The following is a 19,418-nucleotide window of genomic DNA, read 5'->3' on the forward strand; positions in this document are numbered from 1 at the left end:
GCTATAAATCATTCAATGCCAGCAGGTCCCAGAGCGAGGGAGGCTATGGCAGAATCACCTAGGCCTCCCAGAGCAGAGGACACAGGGCAGTGAAGCCCAACCTGCAGGGCACTACTTTAAATGTCACCTCTGTTATTTTATTTAATCTTCATCACAAATGTATGACATATCTATTAACATGATCCCACTTCACAGATGAAGAAGCTGAGAAACACAGAGTTTAAGTAACTTGCTCAAGATCACACAGCTAAGACATGGAGGAGTCAGCATTCAAACTCAACCTGGCTTTGGAGCCGACGTTCTTAGGTACTACATGTGAGGGTTAAATAAGGTAATCTGCATGGAATACTTAGCAAAGTGCCTGGCTCAGAGTTAATACTTTGAACTTGAGCTATATTAATCTCATGATCTGATTTCTGTTTCCTCTGCCTCCTGGTTTATATGAATCTGGGATGCTGTGTTAATCATTGACCCAGTGCTCTGTATCATGGCAATGGCTCCTTACCCAGTTCTCAGACAAGTATGCCCCTTGGCCACGCTGCATTAGCCCTACCACTCCTGCCCAGCAGATGGGGCACCCACAGCCCCTCACCTTGTTGCAGCACAGCCTGCAGCCCTCTCCCTGTTTCACATCTACTCATTTTCTGGGGTCTTTCCTGGGTTCCCACTTAGTTTCACCTTGTACCTCAACCTTTGTTTCTGCTTCTCTCACCCTTGTTTCTACCTTCTGCTCTCACCCACAGCCTGGCCTCAGCCCCTCCCTCGACCAGCTGCTCCCCAGCCCTTTGCTTGTTTCCTGGGACCTGTTGTTTGGCACAGTCTAGGGGCAGAAGATCATGACTGGCATCCCTACTGGGTTTGTCCCACTCATGAGGGGGCCCAACCCGGCTGTGGAAACAGCAGCACTTGGTCATGGGTCTTGAGGTCTGAAAGAAGGTGTTGAAAGGAGAAAGGAGCTGAAAGGACAGCTGCTCCTGTAGAACGGACAGTGAGCAGGAGCAGGGGTGGCCACCATTTCACACGCCCTTGCCTCTTCCTGTGACTGGGCCGTGCTCCTCCAGGCTCTATCAAGTCACCATCTCTGAGAGAAGGTGCCCCAGTGCCCCACACATGGCTCAGGCCCTGCTCTGGTGGGTCTCAGTGCTTCTGAAATGTGGATCCCTGGGTTATACATAGGCCTGAATCTCTGATCATGCTGTGAGCAGTGGGCAGAAGCCAGATGCCCCAGCCAGGCTGCCTGGGCTTGCATCCCAAACTACCATGTGCTAAACAAGTTCGAGCAAGTTACCCAAATCCTCTGTGCCTCAGTTTCCCCATCTGTAAAATGAAGATCCTTAAAAATACCAACCTCACAAACTTATTTTAAGGATTAAATGAATTAATCTAAATGAAGGGCTTAGAATGGTTCCTGTTGAAAAATAGTTATTGATTATAATTCTGAGTTATTGATTATAATTACAAGAATTATTGATTTTAATCATTGGTTGTAGGTTCTTACTTTGAGTTATTGATTACAATTTATTATTGTTTATAAGTGCTATTGATTATAATTATAACCTACTGTAATTGCCTTGGTGATAATTATTGCTACAATAATGTTATTGATTATAATTCTTACTATGACTGAGAATTTCTTGAGGCCACCCAAAGCATCATACTCATATTTGTGGCTGGTCCTATGCTAGGTCCTTCCTGGTTATTGAGAATAAGTTTGCAATAATCACCTGTGAAGTTGAGGATAAATATCTCAAATAAATTGTATGGAGTGTGTACTTGGGAGATACTAAAAGAGTAGGAAAAGTTAATAATCTAGCTTTGGGAGTTGTCATGTGGCTAAATGCCCAGTCCCCAGAGCCACCAAAGCAGGAGAGAGGCGACCAATACACATGGTGACACCATAAGAGAGCATAGCAGAATGAAGCCGTCAGCTGGGTGGCATGAGTTGCTGATGAAGGCTCTGTAAGTGAGGAGGGTCTGGGTCCAGCTGAAAAATGAGTGAAAGATGCATCTGATCCTAAGAGACAAGAGAGGCCAAGGGGCAGCCTTGTAGTTTCTCTTTACCAGGCATACTTCCTTCCGTTGCCCTCTCCATCCCTTCTCTGCTTTCTCTCCAAGTCACCTCTTTGTTTACTCCCTTCTGTCCTACATTGCACCCCTTTTGGTAGTTGCAGACAGTGGTGAAGGCACCATGACTGATGGGGGAGCCAGCTGCTGGGCCAGACCCCAAGGCTTCTTCATGCATTGTCTAGGAGTATTAGTGGCTCCAGAACTCTCAGCCTACTATCACTTTGTTTTGCATTTGCTTTTCCAGTTGAAACAATTTTAGACCTGTAGCCTGGTTGAGTGAATTTGAAGATCAGGTAGAATAGTGCTTCTTACTGAAACTCTCATGTGTTTAAGAATCACCTAGGATTCTGTTAGAAATGTGGTTTCTCATTCTGCAGGTCTGGGTGGGGCCTGGGGTTCTGCATTTGTATGGGGCTCCTAGGTGAAGTGGATGGTTGCTTGGGTGCACTCTGAGTAGCAAGAAGTCAGCCTGTTAATTCAGCTAATTGTACTTCTGACTATTCAGCAAAGAAGCAAAACTATGAAAGTCTCTCAAGTAGCGTTGCAGATGTTGCCTACTCCTAAAAACATTAAATGAGGTCACAGAGTCTCCCTTTGCAAAGATCTCAAGGCATCATGGGTGTGTTCCCACCCCTGGTGGTACTAAGGGAAACGAAGTCACAGGTTCAGGTTTCAATTCTCAGGGGACCCATCAGCTTCACTTTGCTCCACTGTTGTAGACTGCCCAGTAGCCATTGGCCACCAAAGTCATTGTAGTTGACAGATGGTGGCAGGGGGATGAAGAGTAAGAACAATCAGTAAAACCTGAGAGAGGAGGTTCTGAGGGTCCAGCTGGACCATGGTGGATACTTGCCTATGTCACTAGGAAGGGAGGGAATGTGGATTGGAGCCGAGTTGGTGCCGTATCAAAGTCATGAGGGGAGCTCATAAACAAGAGGCAAATGAAACAATGGGAAGCAAGGAAATGGCGCTCGCGTTCGGAGTTTCAACAGTGGGTGAGACAAAGTGGGTTGCTTTAGGATGAATGAGGCAAAGAGTTCTCACTGAGGGTAGCCACCTGGCCTACAGGTGCTGGACCAATGTGAACACAGATGAGTCAACTCCACCCATCGTCTATGCAAGAAAACAGCTCAAAACTCACCCCATGAATGAGAGAGGAAGATGCCACCCTTTGGGACTGTCTGTACCCTGGCAGAAATGGAATGATTTATCCAAATAAGCAAGGCAAGTTTTCATATATTTCATGTATTCTTGCATATATCTTAGCCATCTTTTCTTTCCCTGGGCCACTCAGCATGTGCAGCTCATGCTTTTCTTGGCCTGGGAGGTCATGGAAATTCTACCCGGCTGCTGCAATGCTGGGGAGGGATACTCAGCAATGGGGATTTCACTTCCTGCCCATCCAGTTCTTCTTCCAGACACTGCCTCCAGTGAGACAGCCTCTCACATAAGATGGAAAGAGTTCTCACCTCTTCCTGCACCTGCTCTCATTCCCCCCACTGAGCCCTCCTCTCCACTCTTAGCTCTGGGTGGGAGCTACTCTCTACCGCTCATGAAACCAGAGTACACCTTATAACACTCACTCTGTTCTTTGGGCTTCTCCTCCAACCCATATGTACCCTCTGTCAGGCTGCTGAGTATTTGCTAAGACCCTAGTCTTCTTTTCTCTTGGTGAGACACAGTTACCCAAAGTCACCACTGTCCTTGTTCACTTGAGAGCTGAAGTAACTTAGGTAGTTATTTCAGAAGAAAGAATTTGACTCCTTCTTTGAGGAGGCTTAGCCCGGCACTGACAATGTACCACCACTAAAGGTACCTAGGAAGAGGTGGAGGAATATTCTGTGGTCACTCCTGCCTCATTACTTTCCCTAAAAAGAGTGAGCTCTGGAATCATATAAACCTAGCCTCAGTTCTTAGAGGATCACATGCTTGACCTTCAGCAAGGCCAAGCCTGTTTCCTCAACTGAAGAATGAGGTGATTAACACTATTTCCACATCAAGGTGTTGTGCAGGTTAAATTGGATGCTCTGTATAAAGCCCTTGCCTGGCTGATGGTTTAAGTGCATCATAAGGATTAACAATTATTGTTACTGACGACTGTGCTACAGCCTGTTGCAGGGTCGCGTATACTTTTCCCTTCATGCCTTTGCCCACGCTGTTCTGCCTGAATCATCCTCCCTCTTCACCCCTACCCAATTTTGTGAGTCTGGTAAGTTTTACTTTACCTTATCCCAAATTCTTGATTTCTGACAACCAGATACTTTATTCCTATAGGGACTGTTTCTTACTTGACTGGCTAGGGATCCTTATATTAGGATTTTTGTTAGCATTAGTTATATATTTGAGTTACTGCCATGCTATCCTGCCCCAGCTCCTGCCTGAATACATACACCTTGTCATCTGGGCTGACGATGATTATCAGTTCTTAGAGGGCAAGGTCAGCGTTGTGCCACTCACAAGGCAGAGCATAGGAGGCAGTCAATAAAAATTCAGAATAAATGTATTGAATCTTGAAGTAGAAATTCCAAGTTCTTTTTAGGGATGTATATGTGGCTGTGTCATTCTCTGGTAGGTGTGACGATCTCATGTTTGGGACAATGCTTTGGTAAGCATCAACAAAATATCAGACCGTTTAGCTTCTTTATCCCTAAGGCCCCATGGCTTTTTATTTCCAACCTCCAGCATGAGTTTCCATTCATTCTTTACACATTTTGTTTTGCTTCAGTTTGGGAGTGGGAGAGAGCCTCAAGGCATCTGGTAGGGAACCTGGTAAGCTGATTCTAGCATGAGGATGGAAACCTACAACACAATCAGACCTCATGAGTGATGCTGAAATATAACTTGTAATTTTTATACTGAAAGTGTTCAATCTCTCACCTTCCCTCACCTCGAGTTACATGACAAAAGACCCTCTTTATTACTTTTGTCTCTAAAGCCCCCAGTCTCTGGGAAGGTGGTGGGGGAAAAAGTCTATTCTGGGATGTGTTATTTTTGCTGCCCACATATTATCCACTCCAGAGCGGCACTTGATGTTTTAAGACCAGGGAGAAGCCTCGGGAAGGGAAAGCAAGCAGCATATGTAGTATGCGCTCTCCCAGACTTGTGCTTTTCTATAATGTTAAAGTCTCTCTAGGCAGTGATTTGAAGTGGAGCTTAATTAAAATCAGGCAAGAAGTGTAGAAATGGAACATTAAAAATAGAAAGGTACAGGAATGGCACTGTCCATCCCCACCCCTGTCATAATGTCAGTGGCAGGGCTCTACACTTCATGTTGCTTCTCCAAGTGGTGCTAGACAAGACCTCTGTCCTCATCTGCTTTCCTACACAAAATGGCATATCCCAGGGCAAGCTGGCATGCTTTGGGAGCCAAAGACATGTCAGGGACATCATAGCTGGGCCTGAATCTACCCCAGCTGATAGCTTATGTGTATGCACCATTGTTCTCTGTATTTCAGTGTGAGGCAACTAAGCAAGCCTGCAGAGCTAGGAAAAATAAAACAGGACAAGAATAAACATCTCTGACTTAAAATATTCATGACAACCCTTGCTGCTCCTTAGAACAGTTGTTTAGTAGAGTGGGAAAAGCAAGGCTACATGAGCTTGATAGATTACTCAACTGGACCTTAACTTTCTTTATGTGTAGAATGGATATCAAAATGCCTACCATATAGATTTGATGATAATCAATAATAATGTCAGCCATAATTGATTGAGCATGACCGCAGGCCAAGCATTTTTTGAAAGTCTTTAGGAGGTAGGAACTATGATTATCCCCATTTTGCAGACCACGAAAGAGAAGCTCAGGGAGGTTTAGTGACTTTTCCAAAATCACACAGCTAGGAAGTGGTAAAGCAGGACTCAGACCTGCAGCTGGCAAGCTGTAAATTCTGTGTTGTCAGTAGCTCAACCATACCTGAGTAAAGATCCAGGGAAATCATACAGCTTTACTCAAAGTGTGAAATGAATGTTCTGATGAATTGAAAGATGATTTAAGGGGGCACATGAGATGATTGGGGGTGCATTGATGAGGGATTAAGTTATGTCCTATCATGGGGTGAGAAAATTATTCCTTTTTAAATTCTTTTTCAATCTTTCTGAGTATGACAAGGATTAAACTTTGATTAGGTGGTGTCATGCCGTCAACACTGTCTAATACTTTTTAACCTCCATTTTTAACAAAGAGAGAGCAGATAGCAGAGGCTTAGCAGACAATAATATCTAGCTAGAATTCAATAAAAAATGGTTTTATGTCATATTCATTTTCACTTCTGCCCTCTATTAATGGCAGGTGATACTGGATTTTTATTGATGGTAGTGATGTAAAATTTTGTCTTAGAATACACTTACTGGAGTACAGAGAATCAGTCAGTGTTCAACACTATTACAGAAATAATACTAGAGGTGGTGTTCACATAGGGCAAAAATAGCAGAAGCTGAACATGAATGACTCAAGCATGAGAAATGCTGTGATAGCCTGTGAGCAGTTTTCAGCTGATGGTAGCACGTGGATCATAATAAACATCAAGGACAGAGTAAAGGAAAAATGTAACTCTCTCTTCTGATCTCTTAATAGGAGAAAAGAAATGAGCTGTTTATGAACTAGATGAAACAGTCTTTCCTCTGAAATTTTGGGTATGAATTTAGCCTGTTCTGAAGGCTGATGGGTAAAGCAGGGGTTCGGGAAAATGGAGTTTGCTTTGGTCTTCATTGACCCATAGAAGCTGAGTGCTGGGGACGGAACTTAAGCTTGGGATCAGATCCTGTGTTAGACATATGAGGGTCCAGATGCAGAAGGCATTTCCCCCAAGGTCACCCTGGCTGAGAGCAACTGCAGTGTGAATAATTGTTTCATCCATTTCTGGGTCAAGTTCTCATCTTGAGTCTCTTTTTCCCACAACAGCCACCAGGCATGAACTGGCCCATGGTAAAACCCAGATGGCTCAGGGTCAAATCTACCAGTTATTGTAGGTGCTCACCAGTGCCCTGGCACTGCACAAAGCACCATGCATTACAAAGAAACTCCACAAAGAGAAGGAAGTAAATAACTGTCTCCAAACTCAAGGAGCTGACAGGGTTATGCTACATGATTTTTACCCTTAGATGAGTATCATTTGGGAGGTAAGTAGCAAGTCTGCTATAATAGAATCAGTTAGGAAGGTCCTCCCAGGAGTGAGAAGCCCTGTATTAGTCAGCTTTGACCAGGTTCTGCTTTAGTAACAACCACTCCCATGTTTCAGTGATTTCCAACAACAAAATTTGTTTTTTGTGTCTGTTACACATTGGTTGCAGGCCAACTGCACGCATTTACCATACCTTCTTCATCTAGAACCCAGGCTGAAGAAGCAGCCAGGGCCATGCCTCTCTTAGACCAGAGGGGAAAAGAGCAATAGCAGAACCATGGGGAAGTTCCTAATGCTTCTACTTGGAAGTGGCATGTGTTACTTCTGTTCTGTGTTGGTTTGGGTTCCTAGGAGCAGATTTTAGGACACGGCTTCAAACTCATACAGATTATTAGGGAGACATAGGAAACACCAGTTGGGGAATGGAGAAATGAGACAAGGAAGGCAGTCGGGAGAACATGTGTTATCAAGCTAGCTACCACTGTGGGCAACTCCAGTTCAGTCCCATGGAGAAATTCTGGAAAACAGGGCAAATCGTGTGCCTTAGAATTACCCTCCTGAGGAACAAGGGAGCTGGTATATTTACACAACCAAACCTTCCAGACATGGGTTGAAGGCTAATCCTGAGGAGTTTTAATTTCCCAGCACTTCCAGCCTGTGTGTACACACACAGAGTAGCCTTCTAGCTTCCGAGAAAGCACTCAGACAAAGAGATAGATGCTAGCAGTTGCAAGTTGGCTGGAGTGCATTAGAAGGACAGGGAGGAGGGACATGGGTGGGGCACTGAGAGCATCTGAGACATGCTCACATTTCTTTGTCCAAAGGAATTCACGTGGCAAAGGACATCTTCAGGGATAGAGAATTGTAATCCTCCCACAGAGGTGCAGCAATACTTGAGAATCAAAACACGCCCTGAGCCCTGATTCATAAGTGTAATAAACTCTAGTTGACACAATAAATGTAATAGATGGTTAACTGAGAGCTACCATCCAGACCAGGGTGTTTTGACCTCAGCACTATTGACATTTGGGGCTGGCTAATTCTTTGCTGTGGAGGACTGTTTTATGCATTATAGCATGTTTAGCAGGATTCCTGGCCTCTACCCACTTGGTGCCTCCCTCCCCTCACCTCATAATTGTGACAACCAAACATGTCTCCAGGTGTTGCCAAGTGTTCCTGGGGGGAAAGGTCACCTCTGTAGAGAGCCGCTGATGTAGACCACATATGCATTGCTAATTCCCAAGGAACTGAAATAAATTGTGGATGCCTGGATGGAGGTGTCCACAGCCTGATGGGAGAGACAGACAGACAGACATATAAACTGTAATGACCAGTCCACCTGGGTAACAACAATTTGAATTACGTAAAGAAAACAGAAATAGTTCAGGAGTGGTAAACATCACTTTTGTTGCAGGCTGGGGATGATCAGGGAAGGCTTTGCAGAGACAGAGACAGCAGAGCAGGGTTTTAAAGGATGAAGAGGAGTTTTTCAGATGAGTGATCCCACATGTAGAAGTTAATGTTTCTGCTTGGAAATGGTGTGTGTTACTTTGGTTCAGTGTTGGTTTGGGTTCCTAGGAGCAGATTTTAGGACAAGGATTCAAACTCACACCGTTTATGACCTTTGGTGATTGTGGAGACTTGGGAATGCTACCCTGAGACTGATGTTGGAAATGCTGACCTCAGAGCCAGGCTGATGGCAGGGCTGTAGTTACACCAGCTTTACCATGTCATTGATCATGTGTAAGGAGCAATGTCAAGGGCTTTGGAGGAACTTAGAGGAGTTGCCCAAATGGCATGGATACAACCCAGCCCCAGAGGGACCAGAAACACCTTTGCTCTATTATTGTAGTCAAGGGAGAAAGCCAGCTTATTCCTTGGCCTCCTCAGTATCATTTCCTGACCCATCCACTTTGATGTTTGTCCCATATGTTGTTCAAACAAAACTGGATGTGGATTTGTCACTTAACATCTCTCTGCCTCAGTTTCTTGACCTTTTAAACAGAGATCTTAAGGTTTTCTCTCTTGCTAGTTTCACAGTCTTACTCTAAACCAACGATGAGGTTATACAGCATTGGCTGTGCGTTCAGATGAACCTGCCCTGCTCTGCCATCCACCAGGTGTGGACTTCTTTTTCTCCATTTTCTCATCTGTAAAATGGGCTTAATATCCACCTCACAGGGTTGTCTTGAGGACTGAATTGTGTGATGTCTATAAGCCCTCAGCCCTGCACCTGGCACACACAGTAAGAGAATAAATGACAGTTGTTACCATGAATATTAAGAAATAGGTTGAGTGTGCATAATGATAGCTAAGTTGTATTGAGTGCAGGTGATGTTCCAGGCACCATCATGGGAGTGTGTGTGTATTAACCTATTACTACAATAGGTATCCTGATTATCTCCATTTTACATATGAAGAAACTAAGGCTCAGGAAAATCTGATCACTAACCTAATGTGTGCAGTTAGTGACTGGTATTCAAACTTCAGCAGACTGTTAAGCAAGTAATTGCTTTGCTGGATTGTTTAGTGCTTGGCGTTTTACCATAGCTCTTTGAAAAGAAAATCAAGTCTTTAGGTAGATAGTTACATTCACCAAATGATTAGAGCCAGTGTAGCTACTATTGGGTAAATGAACTTTTCTTACTATTGACTGAGGCCCCTTAGTACACTTACAGAATATTAATAAGAAGGTAGGTTGAAGAAATTTATTTTTAATCACAGTATCTGAGCTGGCTTCTCAGTATGAGTCTACATGGGTAGATGATGAATCACCCCAAACTGACCCTTTCCAGAAATGCCTTGTGAGGGCAGCACAAAGGAAAACTTTCCGTTGCTTAACTCTCCCCACAGCCCCCACCCTCAGCTATTGAAATAAAATGCCAAGAGGCTGCTGGCCAGCCTCCTGGACACCACCTCCAGAACAGCAGGGAGTGTCTTCTCTCCCTTTGTGGCAGGGACACATATGGTGTTCTTAGTGTCAGAGCGAGCAGACTGTGTTCCAAGAGCTGCTTTTCAATCCAGCCTCTGTGCATGGGATGGCAGCAATGGAAAACAGTGCAGGGTCCTCAGGTCTGAGGGTCATCCTGCTTCTGCCCGTGCCCCTGCCACCTGCTAAGCTCTTGTCTTTGGTGGAACAGGAAATACCACTCAGTGCAGGCAGTGCAGGCAGACCTAGTCTGCCTTGTGTACCTCTGTCTCTTGGTCCTTTGTAGATGCTTGAATGAGAACCAATCAGTGAGGAAAAGTTATGATGCCCCTCCTGTTCAAAACACCTATTGAGTACCAAGTGCTATACCCAGATATCATTTTCTTCCTTCTTTCTTTGGCTCAGGTCCTAGCTCCAGACCTTGTCAGCCACGTGTCCTGGAGCAAGTTATTTTCTCTCTCCTTGCCTCATCAAGAAGATGGAGATAATAATAATTCCGTGCAGAGAGTTGCTGGAGGAACTCAGTATAAAGCAGCTGGCTGACAGAAAGTGCTCTAAGTGCTAGTTCCTCTGTCATTTTGAGACCAAGCCAGATGTGTTAGAGATGTCCCTGGGGGAACTTGCATCCTGGAATTCCACAGCCTGGAGGGATCTGAAGGCATTCTCTGGTCCTGTATCCCAAATGAGATTTGAAACCCTCCGATGAGCTCCCTATTTTTTAAGTTACAAAACCTTTGGCAACCGAGAAGAGGCATCTGTAGCAACTTTAGCTGTGTCCCAAGCTCCAGGCCGTCTGCCCTTCCTTCCCCACTGCCAGGCAACAGCCTGCTATCTGCCTCCTACTCAGACATCCACGGTCTGGAGCAACCCCAAAATCATCGTCTGGGGCAGAATGTTAATGCTGCTCAGGCTGCAGCCGACTAATTGATTAGCTGGTTATTTTCTCTGCACGACACCCAAAAGATGATTTTGCTTTCTGAACCTCACCTGCAGCCACCCCTGGCTTCTCCACTTCCCATCCTTTATGACATTCATGCTGCACATCTCCCCTTCTCTAGAGAGACAGTAAGCCTCTCCAGTGAGAGGCAGGGTGTGCAATAGTAACACGCATTGGCTCAGGAGTCAGACTTTGAGGGTCTGCCGCTGACCTGCTTTGTGAACTTCAGCAAGTTGCACAACCTCTCTGTGCCTTCTGCTTGTCCCCAGTAGGAATAATAGTAGTGCTACCTCATCAGGTTTTTAAAAGATTCAAACAAGCCAAATGTGAAGCACTTAGAATGTGGCTAGCACATAGTAAGTCTTCAGTGAAGATTAGCTAGTATCATTGTCCTAAAGTGATAAATGTCACCAAAAGGGGGAGTAGATGCTGCAACTAGAAGTTGGATGTAGTCAGGCTGCTAAGACATGAGACCTGAAAATCCAGTTTGCTGTGGATTTGCCATGGATTCCCATGGCGACTCTCAATAGCAAAGTTGCTCAAAGGCCATTTAAGGCTCATAAAGTCAATGGTTGTTTTGCCTAAGAAATTTTTGTGGAATGAACAAATACAACATAGTAAGGATAATCATAATAGTTACCATGTGTTGCATGCCACATTCCAGGCACTTTCACATGTATTGACGGAATTAATTTTCACTACAGTCCTGTGAATAGTTATTATTATTATCATCTGTTGTATGAATGAAGTATTTGAGGTTCACAGGTGTTAGATAATCTGTCCAAGGCCACACAGCTCATGAGTGTTGAAAGTAGGATTGGAATCTCAGGCGGTGCTCCGAAAGATGTCCACTGCAGAACACGGGACTCTTTATTTTAACATATTTATCTATGGCTGCTATTAGGAACCAACTGAAGAACAGTCCTCTCTCAGATGTTATATCTCCTGTGAAAATTTCAGATTGGGATTGAAATGGCCCAGAGAGGGGCCAGAGACAGATATGAAAGAGCCACAGATATGGTGAGGAGTGTGTCTAGATGATCCAGACACCTGTGAGGATTGTGCAGAGCAGAGCTCTGCATCAGGCCACATGCAAAACATCTTGGGCATCTGCTGTCTAGGGTAGATGGTAGTTTGGATAGTCCCCTGGCCTGATCTCCACCATTGCCTATCCCAGTTGAGAACTGAAGCTCCATTCTCTGTGCTAACCTCTGGTCAGATTCATAATTCTATATAGCAGCCCGAATCCTACCAATATGATGGCAAAAGTCTTTAATTATTTGTTTATTTTTGAGACAGGGTCTCACTGTGTCTGTCACCCAGGCTAGAGTGCAGTGGTGTGACCATGGCTCACTGCAGCCTCAACCTCCCATGCTCAAGTGATCCTCCACTTCAGCACTTGGAGTAGCTGAGACTGCAGGCAGGCATCGCCATGCCCAGCTAATTTTTGTATTTTTGTGGAAGACTTGGTTTTGCCATGTTGTCTAGGGTGGTCTTGAACTCCTAGTCTCAAGGAGTCCTCCTGCCTCGGCCTCCCAAAGTGCTGAGATTACAGCTGTGAGCCACCGTACCCAGCCGACAAAAGCCTTTATTCCTTTCTACTGTGAGACTAAATCCAACTCTGTGGCTTAGACTCAGAGTTCTCTGTGTTCTCACCCATTTGTCCCCTCTTCTTAACCTAAAGGATTGCCATGATATGGGAGATTTTGATGCCTGACAAGGGGTAGGGGAAGCAGAAAGGAGGAACGAGTAACAAAGGCCTTCTCCAGAAGTGAGGGAGGCCAGCCTGGACATAGAGGGCCTTGTATGCTATGTTAGGGAGCTTGATCTTTATATAGAAGACTATTGCTTCAGAGTGTGTTCCTTGGATCAATAAATCCATACATCTATATAATTCTTACATAAGAAAAATAAAACAAACAAAAAGTAAACATGTTCTAGGTAACTTTGGGTATGGCTTGGTTAAGCAAAGTTGAATGTTTCTTCACTGCAGAATTTCTCAGAGCCTTTAATAAACCAATGTACATTCTTAGCCTCCAAAAGAGGGCAGCTCTGTCAAATCTGATTTGACCCCCATCACCTTAAAATGCAGGAGCAGGTCAGGCATGGTGGCTCATGCCTATAATCCCAGCATTTTGCGAGGCTGAGGCAGGTGAATCACTTGAGGTCAGGAGTTTGAGACCACCCTGGCCAACATGGTGAAACCCCATCTCTACTAAAAATACAAAAATTAGTTGGGCATGCTGGTGGGCACCTGTAGTCCCAGCTACTCAGGAGGCTAAGACAGGAAAATCACTTGAGCCCAGGAGGTGGAGGTTGCAGTGGGCCGGGATTGCACCACTGTACTCCAGTGTGGGCAACAGAATGAGACTCTTTCTCAAAAAAATAAATAAACAAATAAACAAAATGAATGCAGGAACATTTTAGGTGATTGGTGTTCTGAGAGGCACATCTGAGAAATGGTGTTGTGATTTATGGAAGCCATGGAAGGTGTCATGGAGACTAGAGTCCAAACCTAACTCAAAACAACAGCTTGACCTTTCATTTTACATTTAATTAGAAAACAAAGAGAGGTCCTTCCACAAAATCCAGGAGTAAATTAAGCTATGGAACATTTAGAATTTAAGCATCAAGAAAAGATCAGAAGCTGGGACATCTCTGGGCCTTAAAATGAGCTAGTTTCTTCTACACTGGGATTTAGAAGTTAAAGACTAATGACTTTACTGGGTCAGGGTTAAATGTCAAAGAGCAAGTCTTCCAGGGATGAAATGGTTAATGGTCACTGGGGTTGGAAGGGTGGTGTTAGAGAAGTGAAGGTAGGTACCCAGGGAAGGTCATCTGGTGTCAGAGCTACCGACAGGCTCAGGGGCTTACCTGCAGGCCGCTGGGATAACCAAGTAGAAATTCACAAAACATGGGAGGGAAACAGCCATGGTTCTTGCCTAAGGAGAGAAAAGGGACATCAAAGGCCAAAGATGACACTGATGATGTCTGTAACTCCCATAATTACACAATGTCCAAACAAACAGTGACCTTGGGCTCAAACCAAATGACAAAAGTCAGTAGGACAGTTTGTGACGTCTTTGTCATCAAAACACTGGGTAGGTAAACTTTAAAGCCCCTGACAGCTTTTCCTCTGTGGTATAGCAGGACTATGATGGAAGACACAGCTCACTCCAGCATTACGTGACCAGCACGTTCCTGGAGCCGAGAGAATGGTCAGGTCAGAAATCTTGGATGGGATAAGGGTGGGTTGTGAGGGATGATGAGAAGGGAAGAATCAGTTTGCATTCCTGGAGAGGGAGGAGAAATGAAAAGGCAGAAAAATAGGTTATTATAAGACACTCATGAGAGCCTATTTTGGTATTTGGCAAAGACACTTGCTTTTCCCAGGGGCTGAAATAATGTGAGTTCACTCCTGTGAATGAGATCTTCCTTAGGAACATTGAGGCTCAGAGAAAGAAGTAAGAGTTGGGAAATATAATCTGATTTTCAGGAAAAACAATTGGTTTCTGAAACATCTTAGGATGCTGAATAAAATGCACAGGTCTCTGCATGCCAGTGCCTGGCAATGAGCCAAGTATTTGGTACGCTGAATGAATTAATGAATTAATGGAAGAACCAGAGTTATTTTTATCTTTCCACATCAAATTATTCCCCTTTAAATGACTGCTTAAATAATATATTAATTACATGATACTGATGATGACTTTACTCTCATGATTACACAAAATCCAAACAAACAGTGACCTTGGGCTCCTGAGCCAAATGACAGCAGTCGATAGGACAGTTTTTGATGTCTTTGAGGTCAAAACACTGGCTAGGAAAACTTTAAAGCAGCTGACAGCTTTTTCTCTGCAGTATATCAGGTGAGTGGTGACTTGGAAAAGCTGTATTTTTTTAAATCAAAATCATCATCCATGATTGGATCTTGAAGAATTGAAGAACCCAAAAGTGTGTAACGCGGTCCTTAATGAATATGTCCTCTACATTCAGCCTCATGTTCTTTCTACAGGTTCTAATGTTAGTGTCTTCAGCCATCACTGTGAAGAAATTGACACAAATGAAAATTCATGAATTCCAGCTCTGCCATTTCCCTGTTGTGTGATAGCTGTATTTCCACTTGCCAGTGCAAGTGGCTTTAACTAAGATTTTATTGTCAAGCAGTTTACCCTGCTGTCAAAGTCTTGGGTCCAAAGATCTAAAGCAAAAGTGTCAGCGATGTTGCACTGCTGCCTGTATTTGGTGGGAAAATTAGCAGGTCTGGCTTTTGTGGTGAAAAAGGTATTTTTTAATAGTACTAAATGCATAAGATATTTGGTCCCATGTTATACTCTGGGTCCTTGTTAAGTATTTCTCTTTCCTCTTGCAACGTAGAGTGTGGGTGTGACAATGACCACCGCCTCCCGCTTGCTATTTATTTATTCCTTCAAATTACTCTTTCTTTTTTTCCATTATTGGAAAAAATGGCTAGTACTTGTTTATTCTCTCAACACATTATTCAGTGTTCACTAGGTTCTGGGTGCAGCTTTAGGGTTTACCAGAAGTGGGACAATATTCAGTACTCTGTTCTTTCACATGTTAGTTTCTCTTTTCAGAAGTCCAAGATGATGATAAAAAAAAAAATAATAAAGAAGTCAAATGAAACAGAAATTGCCAATAGCAGTTACTCAGGAAACCAGAAAACATTGAGAAAGTCTGGAAAAATTGGATTTGAGCAAGGGCTTTCTGTATTTGCTTGGCAGTGTGGATGATACAAAGTTGTGAAGAACCTGGTAATTTTCCTTGCTACGATAATATAAATTACTTATTCTGTTCACATTTTGGCCTATTTCTCCTGTTTAAAATGAATTCCTTGAAGTTCATTTGTTTATAGTTTCAGCTTTTAAAAAGATGATTAATATTATGATCATAAAATTTCTACATGCCCATTGCAGAGCAGTATTAAAACATATAAATGTATGCATAAGGGGAAAAAACCACCTGCAATTTCTTCAACTAGAGATAATCACTGTTGAAATGTTGTATTCCCCTTCTAGTCATAACATACATCAATACTATTTGAGATCATGTTACATACTTTATATCTGTTTTCTAGGCTTCCCCCCACCTCCCTTTTTTTTTTTTTTTTAGACGGAGTCTTGCTCTGTTGCCAGGCTGGAGTACAGTGACACAGTCTCAGCTCACTGTAACCTTTGCCTCTTGGGTTCAAGCGATTCTCCTGCCTTAGCCTCCCAAGTAGCTGGGGCTACAGCCGCCTGCCACCACACCCAGCTAATTTTTGTATTTTTGGTAGAGACGGGGTTTTACCATGTTGGCCAGGATGATCTCAATCTCTTGACCTGGTGATCTGCACACCTCGGCCTCCCAAAGCGCTGGGATTACAGGCATGAGCCATGGCACACTGCCTTTTGCCCCTTTTTTTAAAGAAAAAGAACATAAACCATTTTAATATATTATAAAATTCTTATTCTAAATTCTTTTCTAGCCTTGGTTGTTGTCCTAATGGTCACTCTTTTATTGTGTGGACAATATATAGGACCTGACTATGCTCAGCTTTATGTACATGCAGTAGGTTGCCATACAAGAATATGGGTAAGGAATTCTCTCTTTTATTGGCTCTGTTATACTTCACTGTTGCTGTGGTGTCATTTGTCTAACTATTTTGCAGGAATTGGACTTGATTGTTTCCAGTTTTCTTATTTTATAAATGGTGTTGCAAATGACCATCTTTGTATTGCATTTATTTTACTTAGAGATTGTTCCATGCACCATATTCCCGAAATGAAGTTACCAGGTTCATGAACATAAACAGATTTGTAAGCTTTTTACCCATTTTGAGAAAGATTAAGCCTGATTAATACTGCTCTCATGTTGTCCAAATGTACTTGTTTGCATAAAGCCCCACTCCTGTCTAATTTAAGTCATTGATTTAGATTTTCTGCCTTTAATAGAGATCTAAAATTAATGGATTTGAATTTGCTTTTTAAAACTCTTACCTTTTTTTTGATATGGAGTCTCACTCAGTTGCCCAGGCTGGAGTGCAGTGGCACGATCTCGGCTCACTACAACCTCTGCCTGCTGGGTTCAAGCAATTCTCCTGCCTCATCTTCCCTAGTAACTGGGATTACAGGCATGTGCCACCATGCCCAGCTAATTTTTTTTTCTTTTTTCTTTTGTAGTTTTAATAGAGATGGGGTTTCACCATGTTAGATAGGATGGTCTCTATCTCCTGACCTCGTGCTCCGCCCACCTTGACCTCCCAACGTGCTGGGATTACAGGTGTGAGCCACCACGCCCTGCCTAAAAGATCTTACTTTTTTTATAATAAGAGATACAATGCTTGCCATAAAAATGAGCAAATTAAATGAGTAAAAAGTTAATTATTGCCTGAAATAACAATACTTAATGTGTTATCAGAAAATTAGTTTTACATTTTTAGGTAATAAAATTCACATAAAGACTTTATATTTGAAAGAATAAGGATTACTTTTATTCTCATTTTCCCCATTTTTCTTAATATTCTCTCTAAATTGTCAGAGATTTTACATTTGTCAATGCCATTCACCTGCTTAGTCTGTTTCAAGACAAGCCTAAACGACAAGAGCAAAGGAATATTCTAGACTCTCAGAAGTAATTTCAAATGTCTGAGAAGGATCCTTGAATTTGGTGCCCCAGAGAAAAGATACGTTATATTCTTGATCAAAAGTAGGTGTCTTGGAATGCACCACATTTTTGCCCACATTGCAACCAAGGGCCTTCTGCCCAGGGTTCCAGGGGAGTGCTGGGAGTTGCCTTGAGTCTTAGCCACCTGACCAAGTGCACTGCCATAACGCATGGCCAGAGGTGCCCAGGAACATTAGCAGATTTTTTGACTAAGCCTTTCTACTATCTCAGGACACCAATGAGGTCAAGGATCTTATTCCCAGAAATTTTATAGAACAAACAAACACCTGCCCATAACATCACTGTTCAAAATCAATTAGGGATATTGTATGGGTCGATTATAAGTTTGTGAGGATGAATTTGGAAAAAAACATCATGGGGTCCCCCAGTCTAGATGTATTTGATGGTATTCAATTCATTCAGGAACTCTCAAAGTGTAGCTAAGTACAAAGTTATAGAATCTTTAGAATCATTACTGTCAGACATCCTACAACCTGCTCAGAAGGCCACACCAACTTTCATGGGCAGTTGGCCATGCACCATGTATTTCACATAATTATTTTGTTTGTAACTAAAGAGAAACAGCTCTGTAATGGACAGTGTTATCCATCTGCTGTGCCTTACATGTGAGAAAACCAAGGCTCAGAGTTATCTAACTTGTTCAAGGAGACCATCAGCTAAGATTATTTTTTTTTTTTTGAGATGAGATGCAGTCTTGCTCTGTTGCCCAGGCTGGAGTGCAGTGGCATGATCTTGGCTCACTGCAACCTCTGCCTCCCAGGTTCAAGCAATTCTCCTGCCTCAGCCTCCCAAGTAGCTGGGATTACAGGCACATGCCACTATGCCCAGCTAATTTTTGTATTTTTAGTAGAGGTGGGGTTTCACCATGTTGACCAGGTTGGTCTCGAACTCCTGACCTCAAGTGATCCGCCTACCTCAGCCTCCCAAAGTGCTGGGATTACAGGTGTGAGACACCACGCCCAACCAGCCAAGATGTTAAGACTGGATCTATAACTGGCCTCACTCCCTCTACAGCTGGTGCATTGACCACTTCCTGCTGTTTTGTGCAGACATGCAGCAAAACAAGGCAGTCAGTAGGCACGACCCATGGATGCTTTTTTTCCCAGTGAGCTCCAGTACACTTACAAGTGCTAATCATCTGAAATGGTGCGAATTATGGAAAAACACAGAAAAAAAGCCATCGAGGATTATTGGAGTGAAGATGCAGGAGGAGGGTGTGAAGGGTTGGGAGGAGGGAAGTCAGGTCTCTCTGATGCTGAGATTCTGCAAGTGAGCTCACCATGGTTGGTCTCATTCACAGACCCTCTTACCTTTGGCCTTTTTTCATCCTGAGAGTAAACTCTATAATGTTTTAAGTCTCTCTACCAACAAGGTAGAAGAGTTTGAACTCACATTGGCCAAAGGGGCCTGCCACAAGGGAAAAATTCTTTGAAACCTTGTGTTTCATCCTTGGAAACCAAGCAAATTTTTACATCATGCTCTATTGTTTGTTTGTATTTCTATGTAAACGTTATGGTTTAAACTACCATGTTTCTCTGATTATAAATGTAATAATTTATAGGAGTTTCCATTGATTTTATAACAGCATTGAGATAAGGGAAACTACATTCGTTATGAGACACATTCCATTTTCAGAAAACTTAAAATATGGGAAAATGTATAATTAGAACGGAGGAAA

The 19,418-nt window shown here is 43.2% G+C and overlaps 1 protein-coding gene across 7 annotated transcripts in view; it reads left to right on the forward strand.

Moving 5' to 3' along the window:
* The window catches only part of SLC1A2 (solute carrier family 1 member 2), a 171,274-nt gene that overhangs the window by 49,044 nt on the left and 102,812 nt on the right, over positions 1–19,418 (forward strand). The window contains exon 1 of one of the 7 annotated variants that reach the window (XM_054523800.2): positions 1,564–14,276. Coding sequence (XP_054379775.1) covers positions 14,269–14,276 — 8 coding nt within the window. The 5' untranslated portion in view covers positions 1,564–14,268. 7 annotated transcript variants of the gene reach the window in all.

This window comes from Pongo abelii, chromosome 9, assembly GCF_028885655.2.
Source record: "Pongo abelii isolate AG06213 chromosome 9, NHGRI_mPonAbe1-v2.0_pri, whole genome shotgun sequence".
NCBI classification, from domain to species: Eukaryota; Metazoa; Chordata; class Mammalia; order Primates; family Hominidae; genus Pongo; species Pongo abelii.